Genomic DNA, 21,443 nt, shown 5'->3' with positions numbered 1-21,443 from the left:
GGTGTTATGGAAGCACAGGATGCTTTGATAGCGGCCTTCAACTTGTCCGCATTGTTCGGTTTGGTGTCTCTCATCTTCCTCTTGACAGTACCCCACAGATTCTTTATGGGGTTTAGGTCAGGCAAGTTTGCTGGCCAATCAAGCACAATGATGCAATTATCATTAAACCAGGTATTGGTACTTTTGGCAGTGTGGGCATGTGCTAAAAAAAATGAAATCAGCAGCTCCATAAAGCTGGTCAGTAGAGGGAAGCATGAAATGCTCTAGAATTTCCTGGTAGAGGGCTGCGCTGACTTTGGACAGTGGACCAACACCAGCAGATGACATAGATCCCCAAATCACCAAATCATCACTGACTGGAAAATTTTCCATTTTATTTGGAAAACAAGGTCCCAGAGTCTGGAGAGAAGAAAGGCACAGAATCCAATTTGCATATGAACCAGTGTGAAGTTTCCCCAGTCAGTGATGATATTTTAATTTTATGAGATACTGCGTTTGGGTTTACACTACCTGTAAGCCATAATCATCAAAATTAAAAGAAAGAATAGCTTGAAATATAACACTCTGTGTGTAATGCATTTATATAAAATATGAGTTTCCCTTTTTGAATTGAATAACTGAAATCAATTAACGTTTTAATAATATTCAAATCTTTTTGAGATGCACCTATATATTCTAATATTTTCAGGAAAGGTGAATGGTGTGTCCTAATTTGATGCTTGCCCAAATTCATGTTGGAAATAGCCCAATATACTGTAAAATCACTTGAGATCTTAACATAGTTTAATTTAAAGTGGTCGTAAAGTCAGAAGGTTTTTTACCTTAATGCATTTCATGCATTAAGATAAAAAGCCTTCTGTGTGCAGCAGCCCCCCCCCCCCCTCATATTTACCTGGGCCCCCTCTCTATTCAGCGATGTCCACGAGTGCCTCAGCCATCTGGGACTCTCTCTCTTGATTAGTTGAGACACAGAAGCGGTGCTATTGGCTCCTGCTGCTGTCAATTAAACGCAGTTATCCAATCAGGAGGGAGAGGTCGCAAGGCTGCATGACAGCTCCGTATATGAATGGACACATGGAGCTGCAGCTCAACTCGGGTGCCCCCACAGCAAGCTGCTTGCTGTGGGGGCACTCAACAGGAGGGAGGGGCCAGGAGCTCCGGCCAGGGACCCGAGAAGAGGAGGACCTGGACTGCTCTGTGCAAAACCAACTGCACAGAGGAGGTATGTATAACATGTTTGTTATTTTAATAGAAAAGAAAATGAGACTTTACAATCCCTTTAATATCTCAGCTCTGACAAAGGCTCTAATAACTAGAGAGAGGTAATCGAGAATGCTGGATAAGACTTTGAGTCAACATTGCCAATATTCAGCAGCTTATTTGTATGATATAATTATCCACAACCAGGACTGGGAGTCTAATCTGCCTCAAGTGCAAGTTGTTGTGGACTCCCTCAGAAAAAAAGGGCATACAGCAACTCCAAAAAAATGTTATATGAATAAAGCCGGCACACGAAAAGGCTTCTTCCAAGTAAAATTCTTTATTCCAACATGGATAGCGGTGACTACATGACAAAACTGACGCGTTTCGGCTTTATTCATATAACATTTGGTTTGGATGTTCAGCCTGAGCACCGACACTTAGCTCTTTATCTTCTCACAGTGCGGTGGAGCTAGGGTGAGTTATTGTTAACTCCAAAAAAATGTTCCATAGGTTTCTAGGAAGCCGAATGCCTGGGTTACATCATTGGTCCAAGTCTGATTAAGCCCCACATGAACAAAATTGAAGCAATTCAAAAATGGCCCCAACCTATAAATAAAGAAACAGGTCAGAGGATTTCTGGACATTACAGGCTAATATAAATGCACCATTCCTAATTTTGGTTCCATTGCAGCCCTGCTGACAGACCTCACCAAAGGTAAAAGGTTATTTATGATCAAATGGACACCAGATGTTGAAAACACATTTCAAACTTTGAAACAAGCTTTGTGCCCAACCAGTGTTAGTGACACCTGACTTCACAGAAGTGTTGTGCTACAGATGGATGGCTCTGAGGTAGGGATGGGCACAGTACTTGGACACCTGTTAGCAAAAGTACGCAGGCATAGGACACACCCCCTGCCACACCCTCTTAAAGGAGAATTCTACAATAAACAATTTGTTAAACTCACAAGTGTTTTTTTTTTTTTTTTTTACCACTATTATTCCTTTATACTGTCTTTGGACAATTACAAATGCAGCAATTTAGAAATTGGATAAAAGGTTTAGCACTTGGGAACCTTTTGAAAGATTAATAGTGAATTTTATATAGAACTATATAGATCAGACCAAAAGGAGGGACAAAAGAGGAGGAAAGAGGGGCAGAGGGAATTTGTTCCAAATCAGGGACAGTCACTCAAAATCGGGGACAGTCACTCAAAATCAGGGACAGCTGGGAGCTATGCTATGTAGGAAACTTAGCATACATGAGAAAAATGATGCCATTTTGGTAAAAAATGCTTAGCTATTTAATGGATTTGAAAGCCCTCAGATATTACTTGTCAGGTAGACAGTTTTCATGCCCACCTCAAGTGGATGGGAAAATAAGGAAAGAAACAGTCAGGTGGCAAGGTGATTCTTGGTACTTCAAGCATTTATGTATACAGTTGAACACAGACGTAGAAACTTAAAAACAATGTGGATGCCATTTCTTGTGTCCATTCTTTTAGGTCACAGTTGCTCAACCTTTGTGGCCTGAGCAGAGGGGAAAATGGGACATAATAAAAGGAGAGACCATTGAGGGGAGATAATTTTACCCATGGTTTCTATCCAATGTGAGAAACCCACTAGGTTGTGGGCAGAGATGGAGATCTGGTCTGGGGCACAGAGAAGCCACACGTGCAAGCTGCAAGGGAATTCTGAGAGTAACAGTATTTTATTTTGAGGTGGCTTGGAACAGCTCACCACCATTTAGTAAGGAAACTTTGTGTTTAGTTGGTGCCTGTCTGGTAAGGATTTATTTCCTGTTTTAATCTTTGCAACTTTTTAGGCTTGGTTCACACAGGCATGCTTGAAATTATACCAAAGACTATAGTTGTTTTTCTTTAACCACTTGCCGACCGCCGCAAGTACATTTACTGCGGCGGTCAGCCCCTCCTGGGCAAAGTGATGTAGTACTACGGAGAAAAGAAAAGGGGAGAATGGTTTGCCATATAAAAGAATGTACAGTTGCCTCCATCCCTATGTGTAAACATATGGAAAAGCAGAGGAAATGGGACTTTGATTGAGGAACAACTGGACATAAAAATGTTTATATATTTTATTAAATAAATATACATAATTAGATTTTTTAAAAACACTGTAACATATACGTATACAGAGGACAAGCACACAGTAGATACAATAAATACATAATATATCCAAATTAACATACAATATTTCTAGGACCAAACATGGATCACTCAAGAATACAATAAATATATCATAGCATGAATTCACTGTGTGCTCACATTCTTTACATATATAATGATTGTGCTAGATCATCAATTTTTGAGTAGTTTGTCGGCTCTACGCGTTTCATGGACCTCCGTCCATTCATCAGGAGCTTAAATATGTATCTAAAAACTAATGAGAATATGGGTTGTATTACTATACTAAAGTAAATTATAAATGAAAAATAGAAGGTATATTAAATTGGACAACTACCTTAGGCAGTGTCATGGATTCACGAGCCATCCAGTCTGGGAAAAAGGAGACCAAAGTCAAACCGGGTTTGACTTTGGTCTCCTTTTTCCCAGACTGGATGGCTCGTGAATCCATGACACTGCCTAAGGTAGTTGTCCAATTTAATATACCTTCTATTTTTCATTTATAATTTACTTTAGTATAGTAATACAACCCATATTCTCATTAGTTTTTAGATACATATTTAAGCTCCTGATGAATGGACGGAGGTCCATGAAACGCGTAGAGCTGACAAACTACTCAAAAATTGATGATCTAGCACAATCATTATATATGTAAAGAATGTGAGCACACAGTGAATTCATGCTATGATATATTTATTGTATTCTTGAGTGATCCATGTTTGGTCCTAGAAATATTGTATGTTAATTTGGATATATTATGTATTTATTGTATCTACTGTGTGCTTGTCCTCTGTATACGTATATGTTACAGTGTTTTTAAAAAATCTAATTATGTATATTTATTTAATAAAATATATAAACATTTTTATGTCCAGTTGTTCCTCAATCAAAGTCCCATTTCCTCTGCTTTTCCATGATGTAGTACTACGTCGCTCGCCCAGGAGCCTGTAGGGGGCGAGCTCCTGCCCCCGCTCATTCACTGAGGTCCCCACGCGATTGACCGGCGGCTCTGATGTCCGCTGGCAACTCGCGATCTCCCGCTGGAGAGGGAGAAAGGCAGGCGGCTAATGTACTGTATACAAGGTCGCCTGTTATTCTCCCTGGTGTAACAGCAGAGATCATACGATCCTGCTATGTAGGATCATATGTCTCTGTGGTTACATCAAAAGCCACACCCCTCTACAGTTAGAAGCACGCCCCTAGGGACACACTTAACCCCTTGATCTCTAATAAAGTTAACCCCTTCCCTGCCAGTGTCATTTTTACAGTAACAGTGCATATGTATAGCACTGATTGCTGTAGTAATGTCACTGGTACTCCCAAAAGTGTCAAAAATGTTAGTCAGGGGTCCGATCTGTCCGCCGCAATGTCACAGTCCCGCAAAAAAAATCGCAGATCGCCGCCATTACTAGTTTAAAAAAAAACAATAAAAATGACATAAATCTTTCCCTTAGTTAGTAAACGCAATAACTTTTGCGCAAACCAATCAAAGTACGCCCATTGCGATTTTTTTTATCAAAAATATGTAGCAGAAAACAAATTGGCCTAAAATGTTAAAAAATTTAGAATTTCATATAAGAAAATTGGCGCTCTATTTTTGTTTATAGCGCAAAAAGTAAAAATCGCACAGGTGATCAAATACCACCAAAAGAAAGCTCTGTTTGTGGGGAAAATAGGATGTCAATTTCATTTGGGTACAGCGTCGCACGCCCGCGCAATTGTCCGTTAAAGTCACGCAGTGCCGAATCTCCAAATAGGGTCTGGTCTTTGAGCAGCCAAATCCTCCGGGACTTAAGTGGTTAGCCATTTTTTGCGATGCGGCACTGCGTTGCTTTAACTGAATATTGCCCAGACGTGCAATGTTGTACCCAAATAAAATGTATGTCCTTTTTTTCCCACAAATAGAGCTTTCTTTTGGTGTTATTTGTTCACGTCTGCTGTTTTTATTTTTTGCGCTACAGACAAAAAAAGACTGACAGTTTTAAAAAAAATAAAAATTATTTTATGCTATTAAACATACCCAATAAAATAAATGTAAAAAATCAAATTTATTCATCAGTTTAGGCAAATATGTATTCTGCTACATATTTTTGGTAACAAAAACCCCAATAAGTGTATATTGATTGGTTTGCTCAAAAGTTATAGCGCCTACAAGCTATGGTATAGATTTTTGCAATTTTTATTTTCTTTCTTTTTTGTTTTACTAGTAATGGCACTAAGTGACACTTTTTGGGGATCAGAAACACAGTATCTCCATCTTCCTCTTTGACAGAATGGCTTTTCTGCCTCTCCTCCGAATGATCGCTGGGTTCCAGCGGACATTGCGTCTGCTGGACCCGCTGATTGGCTCCCGCTGTGTCCAATCACAGCTGGATGGGGTCACTGGTGGCGTGCTAGTGCACCCCAGACCACGAGCTGACGTACAGGTAAGCCGGTTCATGCAGGGAGGTCGTCCTGCCACAGTATATCTGCGTGGGACAGTCTTCAAGTGGTTTAAATAACAAATAGGCAATACTAGTCTACTCTTTGAAACAGTATTGCACAGAAAGGTCCTTTATCTCCTCTTCTGGCAGTCCCCTGCTGGTGCTGTCAGGTTCAATTACCTCCGGGTGCCTCCTTAGCAAGTCGGGTGCTATGGAGGCTCTCGTGCATTTGCGCTCCTGAGGTGATGCATACAGCACCAGTAACGCACGCCTCCACTCCCTTCTCATAGGAGTTTGACTGACAACAGCACGGGCTAGTGGCTCAGTGTCTTCTGTCAGACCAGGAAGTGAGGGGAGCAGGGCTGCAGCCAAGACAGTGCTGGAGTGGTGACGGAAGCTAGGTAAAAGTTTAGAGATGGGAGTAAGACAGGTAGTGGGGCATTTGGATGCATTCTCTGCATTAGGGGGGAAAAAAAACTTAAAAAACTGTGTACACCCATTTGTTTTGTCTGCACAGGATGCAGTGCCTGCATCCACATGCAAGCAGTCTCATTCATGTCCATTGGGATGCAGCAGCTGCACAGACACAGAAGCTGCTCCAAATTTGTTACTCAAATGGACACGCTCTGCTTGAGTGTGCCTTTATTCCAGTAAAGGTGATCCCAAGAAAAAAGAGCAAACCCCCGCAATACACACACACACACCACACACACACACTACTGTGCAAACGTTTTAGGCAGGTGGAAAAAATGCTGTAAATGGTTTCAGAAATAGAAGTGGTAATAGTTTATGTGTATCCATTAAAAAAATAGAAAGTAAATAAACTGAAGAGAAATCCAAATCAAATCAATATTTGGCGTCACCATCCTTTCCCTTCAAAACAGCATCCGTTCTTCTCAGTACACTTGTACACAGCTTTTTAAGGAACTCTGCAGGTAGGTTGTTCCAAACATCTTGGAGAACTAACCACAGATCTTCTGTGGATGTAAGCTGCCTCAAATCCTTCTGACTCTTCATGTAATTCCAGACAGACGATGTTGAGATCAGGGCTCTGTGAGGGCCAAACCATCACTTTCGAAACTCCTTGTTCTTCTTTATTCTAAAGATAGTTCTTAATGACATTGGCTACATGTTTGGGGTCGTTGTCCTGCTGTGAAAGAAATTTGGTGTCAATCACACACCTCCCTGATAGTATGGCAGGATAGATAAGTATCTGCCTGTATTTCTCAGTATTGAGGACATCATTGATTCTGACCAAATATCCAATTCCATTTGCAGATACAGTCCTTCAGTAACAAAATGCCCCCAGCAAAATAATTAATATTTTGTCTCATCAGTCCAAAGCACCTGCTGCCATCTTTTTGCACCCCAGTTCCTATGTTCTCGTGCATAGTGGAGTCACTTAGCCTTGTTTTTATGTCAGAAGGTAAGCTTTTTGGCTGTAATTCTTCCATGAAGACCACTTATGGCCAGACTTCTGCATACAGTAGATGGTTGTAACTCAGACTTCTGCAGACACTAGATGGGTCTATCTGGGTCCCACTGGTTTCCACCAGTTTTGTGCTAATGGCACTGCTGGACATCTTCTGAAGGGTAGTAAGCATGATGTGTCTTTCATCTGCTGCATTAAGTTTTCTTGGCCAACCACTGCATCTACAGTCCTCAGCATTGCCCATGTCTTTGTGCTTCTTTAAAAGAGCTGGAACAGCACATCTTGAAGCCACAGTCTGCTTTGAAATCTTTGCCTGGGAGAGACCTTGCTGATGCAGTGTAACTACTTTGTGTCTTGTTGCTGTGCTCAGTCTTGTCATGGCTTATGACCTGTGACATGAAACTGCCTTCCACAACCTCACCTTAGTAATAGATTTTAAGCCTCCTACACAGCTGTTTCTGTTTCTGTTTCAGTTAATGGCTGTGTTTCAACCTACATATGAAATTGATAATCATTAGCGCCTGCTTGGTATAATTGGTTAATCATACCACTGACACTAATTTTACAAAATCCCTGCCTTTGTGCAAGTGTACAAAGTGTGCAAGTGTAAGAATTGATGCTGGTTTGAAGTCAAAAGGTAGTCACAAATTATCAATACAAATATTGATTTAATTTAGATTTTGTAGATTCATAAAAAGAAACAATTAAAATATATATGTTATAGATATAATATGTTGTAATAAAATTTGTTTTAGAAAGCATTCTTACTTTACAGCATTTTTTCACACCTATCTACAACTTTTTTACAGTACTGTATATATAAACACACATAAATATTTCAGCAAAAAAAATATATATATATTTTTTGTGAATGTTCTATGAGGTTCTTCTCTGATTTAAACATATACAGCAGACAGTACTGGCATTTTTTAAATGAATACACAACAGGGAGTTAATAGCATTTTTTTTTTTTTTTTTTTACCTGCCAACCCTCCCTACTAGTGCTACCACTCACTCTAATCCATGGGCACACTTTACATCAGCTCCCTGTCTGCGCCTCTTGTTTTAGGATTTGCAGTCTGGGGAGAAGATTAAATAGAATCGCTTGATCACAAATTAATCTGTTATCTCTGCATTACACCCTTTCCTCCTCCTCTCTCTTCTCTTTTTCTCTGCTATAATAACATTTAACAGAATCCCACTGGCTGTCTCTGGCTCCTGTCCAGGGACCTGTCTGTGTGACGCAAGCAGAGACTACTTAAAGGGAGATTACCGGCAGTAACACAGTGTGAGCAGCCTTCCCGAGCAGGGACACCTCTGATCATCACGCAGAGATTACACTGAGTATAGGTCACCTACACCCTGTGGCTTCCCCTGGAGAAGGTGAAAAGCCTCCCGTTGCACCAGGTCTCCGATGTACAGCGATGGGAGAATGGACTATATTAGAAAGACTTCTGGAGGCTGCTGTGCAACAGCACAGTACTATGATAGGAAGGTAAGAATGCTTTTAAAACTACAATATAGAGACTTTGTAAAGTGTTCTAGCCCACGGTATAATCGGACTAACAACTCAGAATACAACAAGGCAAACAGAATGACTGTGATATGGAATTAAATCACACATGCTTATCATTTCTTGTTTATACCATGTTGTTCTACACTGTATTTATACTATAGACAGCTACTGGTAATCACTTCGTAACGGCTAAGATAAATTAATGAATGAACAGATATAGGCATCTGCAAGTGCTAGCCGAAGTAAAAATAAAAACCTAAATGCATGTTGCATTTTCCTTGACATATAGCGGCAATCTGCTGGAAAGCAGGATTGGTGCCAGACCCCAGTACATAGCGACAACTCTGCCTGAGATGTGATTGATGTTTCTCATTATAATAAGGTGCATATGGCAAATAACATCAGGGGCTGGTGTGTATCAGCTGGGGATGCAGAGGCAAAGCTCTGATGTGGAAAGTTTATTCAACAGAAAAAAAACAGCCGTCTAAAAGATTTGTAAAACTGTACAGTGTAGGAAAACCAGCTTCATTCACATTTCACATGCTGAACTTGTACCAAAAGATTTAGACATATTACACATGCTTTAGGCATTTTACTAGCTTCAGTCTACAGTTTGCTTTATTGGTGTCTTTTAGTTCCTATATTTGATTGGGAATCCAGTAGTGACCTACAAATGAAAGGGTTAGGAGTTCAATCCCCTCGCCCCCATGAAATTAATAAAAATCACATCACAATACTAGTTATTCTAGCAAAAAAGATAGACTTATGTATTGCTTTTTTCTCAAAATAGTCTACTGCAAAAACTAGAATGCCCGTGGGGTTTACAACATCTGTAAATAATAGATAATTAAAATGTTGAGCCTCAATTAAGCTGCAATACAGTTTCTCTGCCCAAACATTCATATAAGTTAACAATTTGTACTTATTAATTTTATTGTGTTTAAATCCAAATACTATACACACATTATTGTGTTACTAATTAGCAAGCAATTTACTGCATATAGTACTGTGACTGGGCTACTCAATACAGCCCAAAAATACCGAACAACACTGTTTAGGATGAAAATAAAGTTATTCCGATCTGAAAATGCACACATTTAATGAAAGCACAACAGAACAGCCGCGAATGTCCAGGATCGGAAAGGAATATCAAAAACAGTCTAATGGTTCTGAAATTAAAAAACAAAAAAGGCAACTCTACATCTTGAAATGTCAGTGTTTGTAAGTTTGTGAAATCGCAGGGTTGTGATCTCAAGTTTGTTAATGGAAAATGTTCAGATTAGCAAAGTAAGATCATTATACGAAAACTAAAATAAATGGCAACTTTTACCCATCTCTGGTGAAGTAATAGATCTATGTGCTGCCTACATATGCTGCTTAGCTGTTTGCAAAAGTGAAAATCATATACAAATAAAAATAAAAATAAAAAATAATTAAAACAAATGTGCAAATATTTCACAAATGTCAATACATTTAAAAAAAGAATAAGAATACCTTAAGAATAAAATGGTGAAAAGTATATCATATTTCTCCATGGCAGTGACAGGGTGCATTGGGTGTACAGGCAATCAGGAATACCCTGCAGGAAGAAATTCAGCACTGGACAGCTCCTCATACACATCAATGTGAAAGGACAACCTTTCTCGCAAAGAAAGATGCTTGGAAAAAGAAAATATCCCATGGCCAATTATCCTGACCAAAAATATACAAACCCCTTGCCTGGGGTGCCACATTGTCATATCACTGCTGTCATATCATCTTGACCCTTTAATTGCCAGAGGGTCCTGTCATGTACTTCCACAACACTGCTAGCCCTTCTGGCGATGAAAGTGTTAAGGAAGCAGCTGGATTTCATAAATTAGGAATCACATATCAAACTGCAAGGACAGAGTTCATCCCTTCAGCTTGCATACCCTGGCATGGGCAAAAAATAACATTACAGTGTCATCAGCTTGTTTAAGCCTCATCCTTTGTCAACACCGTTTCCCTGTGTTTTGCATGTAATTAAATTTAAAGCATTCAAATCCTGGATCTTAACAATTTTATGAAAGCAACAATTATTTCTTAACAGTTGTGTATAATTTAAAATCTGACATTGAGACCAAAATCTATTTTAGTTATTCAATTATCCAAATAAAAAACTGTCTGTGTTGCACATGACACCCCTATTTCTTTACCCATTCTAATCAAGAATGAAAGGATGAAATGTATTGGTTGCTTGGGAAAACAGTTTATTTGAGATGGTTGCCAATATACTGGCAATAATTTGATTCATTGCAATGTAAATTGATAAAAATACATTAACTTTTGAGTTGTGCATTTAAAAGCACAGACATCAGTTAATATACTTCCTGCATGTAATATTGATATTAAAATATCTTGAAGTCAAAGTAGAGATTATGAAAAAAAAAAAAAACTTTTCTATGCTAGCATAGGTGATTGATGTTTGAGTGTTGCTTGTTAACAAAGGTCTAAAAATAGCGCTGTTAATAAATCATTAATTTCTCATGCATTTTATTTAAGCCCAGAAGCTAACCATAAATCACTAACAATCACAAGCCAACAAAATGCTGATGGCAACTGTAGTCGATATCCTAAAACAGTAGCCATCTGTACATGTCTTAGACATTATGTACTACTAGCAAACTGTATTCGAAGATGGGCAGTGATCAATAACCTTCCCTTAGCCGTTTCTGCTGACACGCACAAGCATATTTAATTATTTTTCCATGTGTGGCTGGTGCTCTCTACATTACATTGAACCTAATGTGGCCATGCCAATATAAAAAAAAAATGCTGAAGCCGAATATATCCTAAAGTAGAAAAGGAAAAGGGGAGGTTTCGATTAAAAGTTGCTGGCACTGCATTCTTGGCCACAACGATATGTGTTTTCACTAGAACAGAAAGACTAACATATTGCGTTCTTTTTCAGGATTCTGCTGACCGTGGTTGTCATCTTTAGAATACTCATTGTTGCCATCGTAGGAGAGACTGTTTATGATGATGAGCAGACCATGTTTGTCTGCAATACACTCCAGCCAGGATGCAACCAGGCATGCTATGACAGGGCTTTTCCAATCTCTCATATCAGATACTGGGTGTTCCAGATCATTATGGTCTGTACTCCAAGCCTGTGCTTTATCACCTATTCTGTGCACCAGTCTGCTAAACAGAAGGAAAGGAGGTATTCCACTGTATTTCTCACCTTGGACAGAGACCAGGATACTGTGAAAAGGGAGGACAGCAAAAAAATCAAGAACACACTGGTTAACGGTGTCCTTCAAAACACAGAAAACTCTACCAAGGAGGCTGAACCAGACTGCTTGGAGATCAAGGAAATTCCCAACCCCTCAATAAGAACCACAAAATCCAAAATGAGGCGTCAAGAAGGAATCTCTAGGTTTTATATTATTCAAGTGGTCTTCAGAAATGCCCTGGAGATTGGCTTTCTTGTAGGACAATACTTCCTATATGGGTTCAATGTGCCCTCTCAATATGAGTGTGACAGATATCCATGCATCAAAGAGGTGGAATGTTATGTTTCCAGGCCCACAGAAAAGACAGTGTTCCTTGTTTTTATGTTTGCGGTCAGTGGCCTCTGTGTTGTTCTTAACTTGGCTGAGCTAAACCACTTAGGCTGGAGGAAAATCAAGACGGCAGTCAGAGGTGTACAGGCCAAGAGGAAATCCATTTATGAAATCAGAAATAAAGACTTGCCCAGGATGGGAGTACCCAATTTTGGAAGGACTCAGTCTAGTGACTCTGCCTATGTGTGAGGATGTTTGAAAAAAAAAAAAAACAGATAAAAACTGGGCCCTTGCAGCCTGAAAAGAAGGGGTAGGTGTCTGAATAATGGAATATGCCCTTGGACAATTGCCATTGCACTGAAGGAATGTGCTGGCTGGTAAAGTTATTACCAATCAGTACCATTTGCTAGGGTCTTAATTGGAAGACGTTTGTGCCCTGGTAGCTGTTACTCATATTGTTGCAGTACGATGTTTGATATTATACCCCTTCAGACATGCATTACAGAATCTCTCTTCTGTAGACTCCTGCAGATTTCAAATGTTGTGGTTACATTTCTGTATACAAGCTATGGGCTATGTACAGTGTACTGACATAGCTTGCTATGGCTGCTACAGCACTAAGAGAGAAGCACTAAAGCCTAATGATAGGCACACTGTGGCTCTTCACAGATACTGCCAGGATGTGTTTGGAGTTTAGAAAACAACAACAGTTTTTCAACCAATTAAATAATTACATAGCCACTCCATCCTACGAACCGTGCTATTTGTAGAGGTATTATAAATAACTAATACTGCCAACTTTTCCTTCACTCATGCATTGAAACCACTCTCAAGTAGGTTCACCAGAGGAGAATTACTGGCATTTAAAAAAAAAATAATAATATAGCAATTATGTTATTCTGTTGAGCAGATTAACCAAAGAACAATGCACCTCTTCTTGATGATAATCCGCTCAGTAGAAAAACAATACACAGCCTTATTTACTGACATGTTTTAAAATGAGTAATTGTCATCTTATACTCTTCATCATCTGAAATGACTCTTTTAATGCCCCCTCTCTTTTCATGGCAGTTTGAAAAGAAGCTTGCATTTGTCTATGCCACAGATCTGACAACATATACATAGTTTCATAACACCTTCTTCAGACAAGATGCTTTCTTCTCTCTCAATTATCCTGCCAGCAAGCACATATAAAAAAAGGTGAAAGGTATTTAAAGCAGATCTCAACCTAAAACATTTTCTTTAGATTATGATAAAGTGGAGTAAGGTTCAACCCTCCATGAGATCTTTACTGTTGTTTGTGACCACAGTGGGGAGGCGGATTGGCTGTGGTTGCAACTTCCTGTTCCTTTCTAGAATTTCAGAAAGAATTATTGGGGAGAATCCAATACAGGGACATACTAGGAGTCTTGGCCCCCTAGTGGTTTTTGACACTGATGAACTGGGAGTAGGAGTGGGCAAATACTTTTTTTAGGTGGAGTTCTATATTAGATCACCTTACACCTCAAACAAGGCATACCCTGCTGCGTGCATGTCATGAAAAGACCACATAGTCTAAGCCACATAACTGGGATGTTAGGGGAACAGATAACTTGAAGGGACACTTTAGGGGCTTCCGGTGTGGTTTCTTAAGCATGTATCCTATTGCATGTTGAACTTGTAGCCTTTCTGCTTGTGTTTGCACCAGAATAAGAACCCTATATATCATTTAACAAAATATTGTCTTAAACAAAAAAGAGATTTTTTTATTTTGGCATATACAGAAAACATGCATCAAAATGATGTGTAATTGCCTTTATATTGTAAAAAGAGCAAATTATATATTTCTCCAGATCATAAGATATGATGCAACCTCAAGGTTGACTAAAGTGCAGTTTAGAAGTTCCATTTACATTAAAAAACATATGCATTTTTTAATAGCACAGCTCTATAAAAGTCATCTTTAAATGTGATTAACAGAAATTTCAAACCCAGCATTAAAATCATCTATAAAATTGTATGCAACTGTAAAAATTTAACACACTTTACTCCTTTAACTGTCCAAGCTTGCTAATACTAGTACATTCATGAAATCCAAAAGTTTTTAATTCATCAATACCAGATGCCAACTTAGAACACTTTCGCTGCATCACTCTAATGGTGCAATCCTCAATGACCTTGACACAAAGAATGCTTAGCATGCTGTCCTGAATCCCCAAATACGGGTTGTGCTGAGGACTAAATATTTCTTGAAGCATTATTTTTGTGAACACAACCACACATTCAGGGATAAAAGACATTAATATGTCTTCATTGCCTCTAAAAACAGCAAAGTATTGACCTAGATAATCTGAAATGGTCAGATGCACTGTGATTAACCCCTGTGCTGCTACATACATAACTACTGCATTTCTAAGCAAGCATGCAAGAGCAGAGAAAGGTGTTGTTTCTCATTACAGTCTGCTATCTTGTTAGGTTACGTTTCATGGTGAGAATTCATTGTGACATCTACCATATTGAATTGTTACTGAATGATCAAATATGATCAAAACCTTCCTTGGTTGTATCACATCAACAAAACTAAAGTATGTTTTGTACAGTGTTTAGGTCACTTGGCCACTAGTTGCCTACTATGGACTGAGACACTTGGAACTGAGATGTTATAAAGGGCCAGAGTGAAAATAGAAGAAAAAACGGTATGGCAAGCTTTATCCAGATCTAAGATGAGCCATGTTCCACCTGCAGCAGGCACAGATGTGAAAGAATAACTTGGACAAGCATTGTATTTTTGTGTATGTAAATCCAATGGTTTTGGGTTTTTTTCTTTAGTTTCGGGCAGAGTATTGATGGATTAGAACCTCCATCTGGCTTTTATTGCTGTCTATGGCCCATTTGGGGAATATCCACCTTCACTGTTGGTCCTAGTGACTATTGTTACTGTGAGTAAAAGTACCTGGAAATCCAAAATTATGGGTTGTCACTAAACAGGAATAGAGTGATAATCGTCCAGTTGGGCCACGTGTTCCAGTAACAACTAAGAGTGGATTTTCTTTACTTTGGAGAGATTTCCTCTGACTTCCTAGTGTGTTTTTAGAACAGGAAGCGAAGGTAAATCTTCCTAGTGGTTCACAGATTGCAAATAAAAACCAGACAGGGGTGTTTATTCCTTACTGTGTCCAACTGTAAAACAATTGGCTGTATATTCCCTTTAAACTGGAAAAATTTCTACAGTAGGTGGCATGACTCTTTGTGGTGGATTTACTAGGAGAAAATAGGCTGTGTCCTTTTCAAGCGCAGTAATTTCTGAGCTTGGTAAACTAGAGGAAGCTCTGCTGACTTTCATCATCCAATCGCGTGTATGCAAAAAATGCTGTTTTTGTTATTTTCCTTGCATGTGATTGGGTATTCTTTGCAAAGTAAAGCTTCATCTCCTTTACTAAGCTCTGGGGCAACTGTATTTGCAAAGTGCATAGTATACCTTTAGTAAATCCACCCCTTGGTGTGTTGTGGCCATGGGTTGCATCACAACAGGAGTATGTGAGATTGAATAATCTTGCATTTAAGGTCTAGTTTAGTGTAAAGTAAAACAGTCTTACTTGAGTTGGTCAACCTGATCTAAAAGACATAAAGCAAGGTAAGACAGCCTTTGACTTTCTACATATTAGTTTCCATTTTATGTAAGCATGTTCTTGTGTTCGATCACCATCTATGAAAGCACCTTTTAACACAAACATGATACAAAGTTGGTTTTCGGCTGACCTCCTCATCCATTTTAGTGCCAGAGTACTATGAATGTGTGCTGGCTCACTGTGAAAACACCTGGATGGTTCAGTGACTCTCTCTTTAACTATTCATTGTTTCTATGTAATATTTGCCACTGTGTGTATGCCTGTTTTCTTTTACCACAAACCTTAACTGTTGAGTGCACCTTCAGTAGAGATCAAATAACCTCTGTATGACACCTGTAGAGCCAGAGGGATTTTGTGCATTGTTCTGTAATACACTGACAATGCTAAATGGAACTCTTCCATTTGGATTTAGCATCCTAAATATCAATAGGAGAAGATAAGCTTTTTTTAACGAGAAAAAAAACAGCACAGAGAAAAACACAATAGCAAGCATACATTTTATAGCCAAATTGGCTTCATTTTTATTTTCTAAAGTAGCATTAGAATTGTGCCTGATCTAATATTATGTGCCCTTGTGCTTATATTAAGTGCATATTTTTGGCACTTTAAAAAACAAAACTGTTTTATACATTTAGAAATGTAATATCTAAACATAAGCACAAATTGTAAAAAATATGTACAACAGACTGGTGTATAAAATGTTTAAATGGATTTGGAACTAAGAATAAGCACAGTGACAATCTCAGGCTATAAACACAATAATGTTGCTGATTATGCGCTATGTGCATCAAAATCAAGTGGAAAAAGGTTAATTTAGTAAATATGTAACATCTTGCAAACTGTAATATCATACAAGTACAGGTAGTTCTTTTTGTGGTCAGTCCTGTAATTAGCTAGTTACTTATTGCCAAATACTGAGCTCTTTTTTGTTGTTCTCTAAAGAATAAATGTCCTCCTTGGGATAGAATCGTAGAAGAGGACTCTATACGGGCTGCCCATATAAGTCTTTAAAACGTTAAGGGAAATAAAGCAGATGAACAAGAAATAAGACAATCAATTCTGGTAGCACCCTCAGGGCAAAAAGTAGGGATGATATCAGGACTAACAACTGAAAGAAGCTATAGATGGAAAACTGAGTTTGCCGATTCAAAGCATTAAAATCAATTTATCTATCAATGATATTCAATTTTCAGCTTTTAGCATCTTAAATTTTAATGGGATTTCTGTGCACTCTTAAGAAGAATATAATATATGATAGTGGAATTGTAAATTTAGCATCATCGCCATTACGGAGCCTTTAAAGAAGATTAAGCTCAGGTGCAAGATGATGTACACCTGTGGCTGGATTTGCCGATGGTATTAAAGCAGAACTCCAGGCAAATTTGTACCTCCTATTTTCCCACTATTCAAATTCAAAGGTCATTAGGGTCCATACACACTGGGCTTAAAAAAACATCAGTTCTTGTGGCAGAAAAAAATGCTAATGTAGAGCTTTAACAGGCGTTTAGCGTTTTTTTTTCTACCAGAAAACTCCTCACAAACACGAAAACCAGGAGAGTTTTTTTCTGCCTCTAAATGCTGATCTTAAAATATACCTCTTAACATCATGTGATAACATAACATATGTGATAAAGTGATAAATAGGATAATACTGAGCTGCTTCTACAGGAAAAAACTCCTGTATAAGCAGCGATTTTTAAGCCCAGTGTGCAAGGACCCTAAATGTTTCCTAAAATAGTAGGTTTGGCACTGTGAGCCAACGAGGCCACTTTATTACACAATAATATCAATGTTTGTTGTCCCCAGTGCTGGAGGTCTGAAAGTGGAGAAGTTCAGGTGTTTTACAGGACCAGGAGGACCTCCTATATTTAACTGTGCTCTTTTACATAAAATGAGCAGATAAATGGGGCAAGATGCTACAAAAATGAGTAGTTGTGTCAGCTTCTTGGCTATATTATTGGTCTCCTAATTATAAGAGTGGTGTCGGTGGCTTGGCTATTTTAAGGATGACCTACGCACAAGATTAGTTACCCTTGCAGGCAAACAGTTTATTATATATATATTTATATATATATATATATAGATATATATATATATATATATTAACTGTTTAAACAGATGTTTGACTGGAGTTCTGCTTTACCTTAAGTTATGGCACTTTATATATAACCCCAAAGAGAAGACACGGAGCTGTGGTTATCCTGTGACCAACCTTTCTTAACCTAAGCACATTCTGTGCTTTTCAATACTCTGGCAGCTTGATGGGCAGTACATAAGGAAGAACCTATCAAAAACATTCTGCAACAAATAAATAATTATATGTTGTAGATAGGGGTCTGTGCATGTTACTGGGCCTCCCTGGGCCTCCAGCCACCTTGGCCTGTTACTGATCTGCACAGTAAGATAACATAGCGTTGTGGATGTTTACTGCACTGAGACCTTTCAATTACATGTACTTTGGTCCATCAATGTAAAACGGTGCTATATCCCATGATTCCATCCACAGATGGTAGCATCACTTGGATAAAGGGCCAATAATCTTTCTACAACAACATTTATTTATACAACACTTGAAATACAACAGTTTTATCCAGGGTAAAATAAAAATCACCAGCACTCTGCTGCAGCTCTGCCCTTGTTATTTAATCCCTTGGCTGCTACACTGGAACTGAGTCCACTGCTACAGACAGCACTGCTCACCCTCCAGCAGGCAATGGGTTAAGTGCCATAGTTTTCACATCCAGCTCCATCCAGTCTCAGTGTCACAGGACATTTTATACTCACCTTTGTATATTGTATATGGAACTGTTTCATACAATAAAGCAATGATGTAAGATTCAGCAAATAATAAAGTACTTGCCTTTTTTCTAAAATGATTTGTGTGTTCACATTAGTTATTTTGCTAAGTGGGCTGGCCTGTGGCGCTAGCTCTGCAATTTCCAGTACAGCCACCACAGCGCAGCATATTTTGCCAAGTACAAAACTAGAGGCATCCTTTTTAATTACCAGGTCACATTTTCTATAACTAGTGAAAAGCAAGCTTTGTGTGGACATGAGTTCAAGTGTGGACGTAGGTGAGCAAAGGTGGCTTTTCTCCATATATGTGTGTATACGTGTGGAGCAATGGAGGAGCTCAGACTTATCTGCAGCACGCATTCTCGATGTCCCTGCAGCAGATATTAATACATGTCCCCTAAGATACTTATTAACAGAGATGCTAATCTCAGCCTGTGGAGCCACTGACCTCCTTCTCTCCATAACCAGTTCAGCACAGTAACTCTGACAATACTGCCTTCTTCACCAGTCACCAAGTCGAAGACGATTCTTGTAAAAGATAAAGCAAATGAGGGGTGTGTGGAAGATGTAGCAAAACAAAACTTAGAAAATAAACTAAAGGTGTATACTCTAGCTCAGACTATAGACTCTAAATGTTAATGCTGGACCCATTCAGTTTTTTTCTTTATCTCATCTGAACGATGTACAGAATTTACCAGCAGTTGTGTAGTGTAGGGACCTACCTGGACAACACATTTAAATTATAATCTCATTGAAACGTTTATAAACAGGAAAATGGGAATTACGGACTTTAAAGGCATAATTTAAAAAGAATACACATTTTATTGATAACAATTTACATGAAAACACATGTATACATGATAAAATTACAATGTAAACAACACAAAGATATAGTAAGTAGACCAGTTCTGACGATAAAGTCAGAGCGAGTGAGGTAATAGAACCTGAGAATATCCTGTCGCAGGGATGGAATATGATGTAAACTGGCTAGTAGCTTTACATGTTTCGCAACATTTTGCTTCTTCAGGAGCTTATTTGCTTGTACATATTCTCTTTAACAGAAACATATCAATAAATATCCAAGTAAGAAACAAAGTTCATGTACAGATAGTATATTGAACCATATGAATAGGTAGTACAAGCATGGATTTACCAAATAATATATATTATTACGGTGCCAAGAGAGCCCCAGATCATAACCAACATGCATAAGGACAAGGGCAGATGTGGTGTAATTGTCAATTTCTCCCATTGAAACGTTGTTGGTGAATGTTGTTGAGCTGACAGTTCAAATGTGATCTACAATGCCAGTGTGTTGTGGCCAGCATTAGAGAAGCGCATCAGACAAAATATAAAGCTCAGTATCATATTTGCACTGTGACAAGCCATTTACCTCTGTTTGCTTTTATGTTTTTTGGATATAGTCTGGGAGAAAAGGTCATGATCCACAACATATTGAGTCTGCTGCAAAAAATAAAACCGGACAACATAATTCTGCTTGTATGGTCACGTTACATTATTACACATAATGTAGCTTCATGTATTTGTGACCACTTCACCCAGTCAGCCGAATGTCTAACTGCAAACTTAAATGATGTGTTTTCCCTGAAGTTTTCCTTTAAATTAGCCATACAATTTGAGATTTTCACTAAAGAATAAATCAATCTAAACATCATTAGCAATAATTACATGTAGCAACAAGCAGAACATGAGATATGAAAAGATTTCCAAGAGTCTTTGAAAATCTCAGAACTATCAACTCTATAAAAAGTCATTTAGAGAGGCGTTGTTAAAGCGGAGTTCCGGCCACGAATTTTTTTTTCAATAAAAATACCCCCGGGACAGTCAGGGCTAGTACATTCCACAATGGATAGCCTCTGTACTGTCCCGGGTCGCACTTACCTTTTAGAAGAAATACTTACCTTGAAAATTTCTTCTCCAGTGCTGCCATCTCTGATGTGGGCAGCTGAAGCCAGCGCCTCCTCTTCTGCGTCCTCTTCCGTGTCCTCTTCTCCCAGAATGCGCCTGCACCGGCCCAGCTCGTCACTTCCGGTGCGAGCGCGTCATCCCTCCACAGCTTCTGGGCATGCCCAGAAGCTGTTTAGCTGTGAATGAGGGGCCGCACCAGAAGTGACGAGCGGGGCTGGTGCAGGCGCATTGATTCCTGGGAGCGATGACGTTCAGCTCACAGGAATCAATGCAAAGAGGAAGTGACGGCGCGGGCCGCGGCCGCAGAGGGAGGAAGTGGAAGAAAGGTGAGTATATTTTTCTTCAATAACAAGGTAAGTAAACAAAAAAAAAAAAATCATAACTATCCATTTCTTTTTCAGGTGACCTAAAGCAAGCGGATGGCCCAAAATCGATTATGGCCGTAACTCCGCTTTAAGGCCATGGTTTGGAAGAGTGGCCAGAACAATTACAGTAACAATAAGTAAATGTTGGATGTTATATCACAGCTGATTAAAACTTAATTTCTGCTTTGTCCATGCAAGCCAAAGCAACAGAAGCAATGCAAAGACAGAGCCAAGCAGCTTGTAATACTTTGCTACCCTTCACTCCCCACCACACAGTTTGTCATAGTGAGTTAGAAAAAGCAGCTTTTTAAGAACTAAATCAATCTCAGTCGAAGCTTGCACTAGTCTGAGGGCACTCTTTTTCTGTGACAACTGAGGGAGATTCACGAAGTACCAGTAGAGTCACTTGAAAGAAGATGAAGATGAGTTACATGATCCTAATACCCAGAAGTACTAGGTAGTTCCTTTGCAATCAGAAGCAAAGAAGCGATGAATGAAGT

General features: G+C 38.9%; 1 protein-coding gene across 1 annotated transcript; it reads left to right on the top strand.

The window, feature by feature from the left end:
* Window positions 1–8,419: 8,419 nt before the first annotated feature.
* Window positions 8,420–13,632, top strand: GJD2 (gap junction protein delta 2). Its single transcript, XM_082275089.1, has 2 exons — window positions 8,420–8,697; window positions 11,651–13,632. The coding sequence occupies exons 1-2, from the start codon at window positions 8,627–8,629 to the stop codon at window positions 12,492–12,494; spliced, it is 915 nt and encodes a 304-aa protein (XP_082131215.1). The 5' UTR covers window positions 8,420–8,626; the 3' UTR covers window positions 12,495–13,632.
* The last annotated feature ends 7,811 nt before the right edge of the window (window positions 13,633–21,443 follow it).

The sequence above is a fragment of the Pelophylax lessonae genome (assembly GCF_965119305.1).
Source record: "Pelophylax lessonae genome assembly, chromosome: 13".
Lineage (NCBI taxonomy): Eukaryota > Metazoa > Chordata > Amphibia > Anura > Ranidae > Pelophylax > Pelophylax lessonae.
Note: the sequence above shows the minus strand (reverse complement) of the source record. Positions and strands in the feature narration are given on the sequence as shown.